The sequence below is a fragment of the Microtus ochrogaster genome, chromosome 7 (assembly GCF_000317375.1).
Source record: "Microtus ochrogaster isolate Prairie Vole_2 chromosome 7, MicOch1.0, whole genome shotgun sequence".
Taxonomy (NCBI): domain Eukaryota; kingdom Metazoa; phylum Chordata; class Mammalia; order Rodentia; family Cricetidae; genus Microtus; species Microtus ochrogaster.
In genome coordinates this window covers 73429123-73436014 of record NC_022014.1, presented here as the reverse complement: position 1 = coordinate 73436014, position 6892 = coordinate 73429123, and the positions used below count along the sequence as shown (strand labels likewise).

Genomic DNA, 6892 nt, shown 5'->3' with positions numbered 1-6892 from the left:
AAGGAAGGAAGGAAGGAAGGAAGGAAGGAAGGAAGGAAGGAAGGAAGGAAGGAAGGAAGGAAGGAAGGAAACCTATATACCTAGAGAAATGTATTCTGTTCCTATATGAATTTAAAATGACCCAATGTAAAAGTATGAAGACCTGATTTTGCAAACTCCATTTGAAAGAAGGGGCTTCATCTTAAGCCGTATAATGAGATGTGGGGTGGGCAGATCTCAGCTCCAGAAATGTGCAGTGATAGCAGAAATTTAAACAGACATCCTAAAAATAGCCAATTAAGGAGCTAGGGAGCGGGGCCATAAGATTTAACGAGGTCCAGATGTTCTTGGGAGGCATCGTGTCCTTGAAGACACCTTGTCAGTAATTTATGGCTCTTTGTTAGGTTTTCATGCCCCCAAAACTGACCAATGGTTTCAGAAACTACCTTATCCTATGGCCTCATTGCCCAATCCTGAGATGACAGGACATGAACTCCCTGATTACGGTGTTTCCCCTTTAAAAGTTCTACCTTCCCAGTGCTCCCTGCCACACTTTTTGCACCCACCATGCTGGGGTGCTGGAAAGGTGTTGGTCCAAACTTGAGTATGAATTAAAAATCCTCATGTAATTTGTATCAGAAATCCAGCTCCATGAATTCATTTGGGGGTCAGAAACTTGGGCATAACAAAAGAAATCTTTTCTCCCTCCATTGACTTCCAGGTTAAACTCAACTCTTAATAAAACATTAGAAAGTATCTTTGCAGACAAGAACAAGTTTATTCTAAAACTAACAAGAAAAAAGAATAGGCTCTTTCAAGGGCCAACATAACTTTGGAATACATGTGCATACATATGCGAAAGCCTAAAAAATAATAAAATTGATTTTCAAAAAGAACAAAGTGGAAGAAGCCATGTCCATTCCCTGTGGCAGTAATCATGACAGTGGGAGCCTGGAGGAAGAGCAGACCCATAAATCAATGGAACAGAGCAGGAAATCCAGACATGGTTCAAAGCGACTATGCGCAACTAGCACTAGACAAGGGGAAAGGGCAAGGGCAATTCCATGGGGGAGAGACAGTCAGCAGCAAACTGAACTATGACTGGAACCCTCAGTGCTTCATATGCTGTACAAAAACTTAACTCCAAATGCCTCTTAGGCTGAAATTTCTACACAAGACACTGAAAATCTTCAGGACCTAAGGCAAAAAAAAAAAAAAAAAGCATTCTTAAATGTGGTACCAGAAGCAGAATCTGTAGGAAGAATAATAAATAGTATTCCATCAAAGTCAAATTGTTCTGCCTAGTTTTTTTTTTCTTTCCTGATGAAAGAAAGAATGAAAAGTACGAATTCCATGTTAAAAGAAGTATTTCCATAAGAGATAACTGGGAAAGTTCTTGTGCACACAATACATAACTCAGAAGCCAATCACGGGGCCAGAGGAATGGCTCAGTGGAGAAAGGTCTTTGCTGCCAAGCCTGGGGGCCTGGGTTCAGTACCTGTGAGCCACATGGTGCAGAGAGAATAGAACTGACTCCCTCTGACTTCCACAAGCAGGCGGGCGCGCACACTGGGCTTTTCTGCACATTTCTTTGCAATCCCCTATGCCTATAATTATTTCAAAGTGTCTCCCATACAGTTCTGCACAGACTAGCATAAGGAGGCTTCATGTTTTACTGTAAGCTCTCTAAAAACCAGAGAGAGGGGGCTGGAGAAATGGCTCAGTGGTTAAGAGCCCTGACTGCTCTTTCAGAGATCTTGAGTTCAATTCCCAGCAACCACATAGTGGCTCACAACCATCTGTAATAAGGTTTGGTGCCCTCTTCTGGCCTGTAGGCATACATGTACACAGAATATTGTATATATAATAAATAAATATTAAAAAAAGAGAGAAATTCTAAAAAAAATAGTAACAGTATCACACAGTTTTCACATGTACAGTTGGAGAGAACCCCAGATCATGCAGACAAAAATCCCCTTCCAACAAACCCAATATTCATGTAGGTAGGGGAAGAATTTCCTCCCACAGATCTTCATAAAAAGAACATTCCAACTGACTCCAGTCTTTCGGCTACCCTAGAGAGTCTCTGTTGCTGCTTGGACTCCAGGGCCTCTGTCCCGGACAATAGGTTGTTTCATGAGCACATCCCAACACTAGGGGCTGCTCTGTCTGTCAGATGCATGACAGCTAAGACAAAATTCCCTTTACCAGGAGGCCTAGCGAACTGAAGACCTAAAGACTCAGGGTTCTCTCTCTGTACGTACTTTCTCTGCCACTCTAGGATCTCTGCTGTGGTTTCTCGTCCTGGATTCCCCACTCCTCGTGAGCAGACTGGTTCCTGGCCCTCCAGCTGGAAGGGAGGGGAGCAACCCAGCCAACCTCACAGACATACAAGAGGATTTGAGCTCACTAAGGGCTTTGGGCCAAAGCTTCAGCTAATACAGAAGCATCCCTTTAGCTCACCTTGCATTCGGATTAAAAATTCAGGATTAAGTGTCAAAGTGCAGGCGCTCATCACATACCATCCTCCCATTTCAACTCCATTTCCCCCACATATTCATAGATTTATCTCTCTGTTCGTTGATATCTACAGGGAAAAGTAGAGACAGTCCACACCCGGGGAGGTTGCTGGGTTTATATAGGATCTCAACTACCACGTGGCATGTAGCTCTCACTCAGCCAGCAATCTGAGACACTGACTTCAAAGCTACAGAGCAATGCAGACTTACAGCCTGGTTGCTTCAGATCTCAGAAGAGCAAGCAAACGACTTTCCTCTCCAAGGGCTGTTCCTTCTAACAACCATGCACAAAGTCAAAACCTCGTGCACGAGTTCAACACTGAATCCTTGCCGCCCCCAACACACACACACACACACACACACACACACACACACACACCACGGCAAGCATGTAAAATACAAGTATCCAGAATGGAACCCTTCTCTTCATGACTTACGTGGAACTGGTCTGAGGTTGTTCGAATGCTTCTTTCGGAATCTTAAGGCCCGGGTTTCGCTTCTTGCCTATGGGGAAGGACATAAGGGGAACAAGTCAGTATCTGCTTTGTTGTAAAAGAGCAAGGGCAGGCAGAGACTTCCGGGCAGATGGAAAAAGTCATCACAGACACCTGCTCGCCTCTCCCAGTTCAGATTACAACTTGCAAGGGAAGCAACCAGCAAGCGACAGGGGCCAGGGTGTCGGGCGGCTTCTCAAATGAAAGGTGGGCTGAGACCGGAAACGGCATTGCCGTAGACCCAAAGTGCACGTCAAGGTGACAATGTTAATTCTGGCTGGGACTGTGGCTCACTAGCCAAACACTTGCCTATCCCCGCGCAAGACCAGGGCTTCGACACTGAAGAATTGCCAACTCTGTGGCTAAGAAGGTGGATCCTTTCTCCCCTCTGAGAAACTGCCATGTTAGCTTCCTTGGTTGTTCTTTTATGCAGTAATCATGATGGCGGATGACACTGGCGGGGTATTGGGGTTGCTGTCCTCTTGTTTCTGTTTTAATGTCAATCAAATGGCGTCATCCCGATCCTACAGCTTTCTAAGTTGAGCAGTTGTTAGTGTATCCATGGGAATGGATACACAAAATAAAACAACAACACCACTTCTAGGCTGCTCTGCCTTTACTCATTCCTCGGCTACCTACAAGAGGCTGAAAACCGGAAGAGAAAGCATCTGACTTAACTCCCGAAGTGTGCAGCGATATGTCTGCTATGCTCTGACAAGGATTAGGATGACAGATGGGTTTGTGCCAGGTTATCATTTCTTTTGGGGTCCAGATGGGAATGTAGCCTGACGCTACTCAATTCTAGGCTAAAATTACAGGAGAGTTTGGCTCAAGCGCCTTTGCCGATGATTCAAAAAGAACAGACTGGGACATGACAGCTCAGGAAGCAGATTCTACTTATGCATAGATCCCAGGTCTTTGCACTTGGTGGGAGGACCCAAAGCCGAGCTGGACACAATGCCTACAAGTCTCGCTTCTTTCCTCATCTCTTCTCTGTACTTCAAGTGGGCACATCCAAGCTAAGACAAGCTCTGGATGAGATCCTAGTAGACCCTAAGGAACAGCATAAGGAAACAAAATACTCTATGTGCAAAAAATGCCCCAAAGAGCTTAGTGACCTGTTCAACACCAGAGTCAGCAATGGCCTCATTAGCATCTGTGTGGAGGTCTCCTGACACCCGATGTGGAGTTCTTCCCACTGTTCTATAAGGCCGAGAGTACAGACATGGCCGGGGAGTGGGATGGGGGACAAGGGGTTGTGATTTTTAAGAGCTGTCAGGTTGTTTCTCTTACCACAAGTGACTTTCAGACTCATTTCTTTCCAAAAGATGTTTTAAAATGTATATGGGTGTTTGCCTGCATGTGTGTCTGTGTACCACATGCATGCCGTGTCTGAGGAGGATAAAACATGCTGCGCCCCCTGGAACTGCAGTTATAGACTACTGTGAGTCACCCTGGGTGTGCTAGGAATAGAACCTGGATCCTCCACAAGAGTAGACAGTGCCCTTAACCCACAGAGCCATCTCCCCAGCCCCTATCCTGGCTTTTGACTCCCAGTCTCCCTTGGCTGTAAAATCCAGAAAAAACATTGATATTTACTTCTCTGAACCAAATGCAAGAATCAAACCAGACAGGGCATATGAAAAAATATGAAAATATATGAGCTATCCAAAGAACCTTTTCATTATGAACATACAGAGAAAATATCTCTATGTCTCGTTTCAATAAAAATAATAAGAATGGGGGCTGGAGAGATGGCTCAGAGGTTAAGACACTGACTGCTCTTCCAGAGGTTCTGAGTTCAATTCCCAGCAACCACATGGTGGCTCACAACCACCTGTAATGAGATCTGGTGCCCTCTTCTGGCCTGCAGGCATGCATGCAGACAGAACACTGTATACATAATAAATAAATAAATCTTTTAAAAAAAGAGTAAGAAATCCATGAATAAAACTGCCTTATGTTATCAGAACCCTAAAATTATGTATAAATGAGCTTTTTAATCTATTCTTTAGAAATTCAGTATCTAGATCAATTCAGCAAGCAATATGAAGACAAAACTAGTCAATAATCAACACAGAAAGCCTTTGGCAGACATCTTCAGTAAATAGGTTTTCAACTATCCCTTCTAGAAGAATCAGTATACACCATTACTCCTCCCTTCTCCCGAATCTCAGAGGCCACTTATTTGTGAAGTTAATCAGCTCAATGCAAAGTGGACTGACAATGGATAGGACTTTTCCCTGTGCTGCCGGGTGCTGAGTCTGACGAACAGATGCATGGTTTAACTGTAAGTAGTCTCCTCCATGAATCTCAGCCACACAGACAGGAGACGCTGCTTAAAGAGTCACTCCAGCCAGGAACAAGATGCTCCACTTCAAACCATGACAAATGGTTAGCACTACAAGCAGAGAGGGGACCGAAAAAACCCCAACAAATAGCACCTTAGCGTTTTCTCAAATAAAACAAAAGTAAAATAAAATAGTTTATCTGTGATAAGGGCTCCCGAAGCTACTCTTCCTCATTCCTAACTGGGTTCCTATCTGACAGGTGTGGTGAAGCCAGATCACTGATTTTGGAGGGGAGGGGGGAGGAATCTCCATTTAAAAAGCACAATGCATCTGGAGGAATTCTTAGCAGCAACTAGTTATGCCACCCTAACACAATAAATTAGCAAAACATCTATCCAAAGACAGCAAAGCAAAGGATGGAGGAAGAGAAAGGGTGGAGAGAGACTTCTGAGGACAGAAACAAACAAGAAATGACCAAGACAATAATACAGTCTTTCCTTGGCTCTCCCCCATCTTCCATGTACACCCCATCACCCCACCCCACATCACATCACTCTGCCCCAGAACTGGTGATTGGCGGCCTCTGACTGAAATTACTAGCCTCTCATCTCCAGATCTGACCCCTGACTATCTACATGTTAGAGATTTTCATGGTGTTCAACATTTGCATAAGTATAAAATTTCAAAACATTCAACTCCAGGACAGCAAGAATAAACCTCAGGAGATTCAGAACCCCAGCCAAATGTCACTTAGAAAAAAAAAATGTCCTCTTTCCTTGAGGATGTAAATCAAGTAACGCGAGGACCATACACATATCCATGACCTTCCTGGACTTACTTCTCCATCTCCAGAAGCTTCAGCATCTCCCAGGAGGTTTTGAAAGCTGCAAACACAGAGGCTCCAGAAGCAGCCCCAACAGAACTCATCCCTTCCTGAGCTCCAAAGCCGGCACACTTCAGCGGGAAGCAAGCAGAGCAGATTCCACCTCCTGCTCTTGTGTGGTAGCAAAGCCTTGGTGAGTTCATTGTTCCTGGGCAATGGAAGCTGCTCGCTCGGGGAGGGGGAAGGTTAGCTGGCCCATTCAGACACCCAGGGGTGGCATTGCTCATTAGGCAGCCCTGTAGTTAGAAATCCCTGAAGTAACCCTGGGAGCCCGGTTCTTTAGCCTTTTGATAAATGGCTCTTTCATTTCCTAACAGAAAGAAAAACAATAGGTGGTCGGTTTCCAGCTGTGTTTATTTCAGGGCAATCTGTTTCCTCAAAGAGGCTGCCAACACCTCATGCTAACATTTAACACAGCGAGCTAGGGTGGAAAACCATTAATGGGAAGGAGAGATAGGGATAACAAAGTTAAGTGGCCAAGAACGTTAATGGACCTTTCCCTTGATAAATCCAAACCAGAAATGGTTTAAAGTCGGAAAATAGTCTTTACCTTAGATGGGGACAGAAAAACAAGACTTCTCAGAATCTTGTATATTTCTTTATGTTTTCTTTTCTTGGTGCAGACTGGAAAAGAGGGGCCCGCCTGACTGAACAAAACAAACAGCCTTGCTTCATCAGTGTGTGTGTGTGTGTGTGTGTGTGTGTGTGTGTGTGTGTGTGTGTGTG

General features: G+C 44.6%; 1 protein-coding gene across 1 annotated transcript in view; it reads right to left on the bottom strand.

Moving 5' to 3' along the window:
- Positions 1–6892, bottom strand: part of Map2k6 (mitogen-activated protein kinase kinase 6) — a 126559-nt gene that overhangs the window by 36603 nt on the left and 83064 nt on the right. The window contains exon 2 of the mRNA XM_013347597.2: positions 2936–3002. Coding sequence (XP_013203051.2) covers positions 2936–3002 — 67 coding nt within the window. The remainder of the gene's footprint in view (positions 1–2935; positions 3003–6892) is intronic.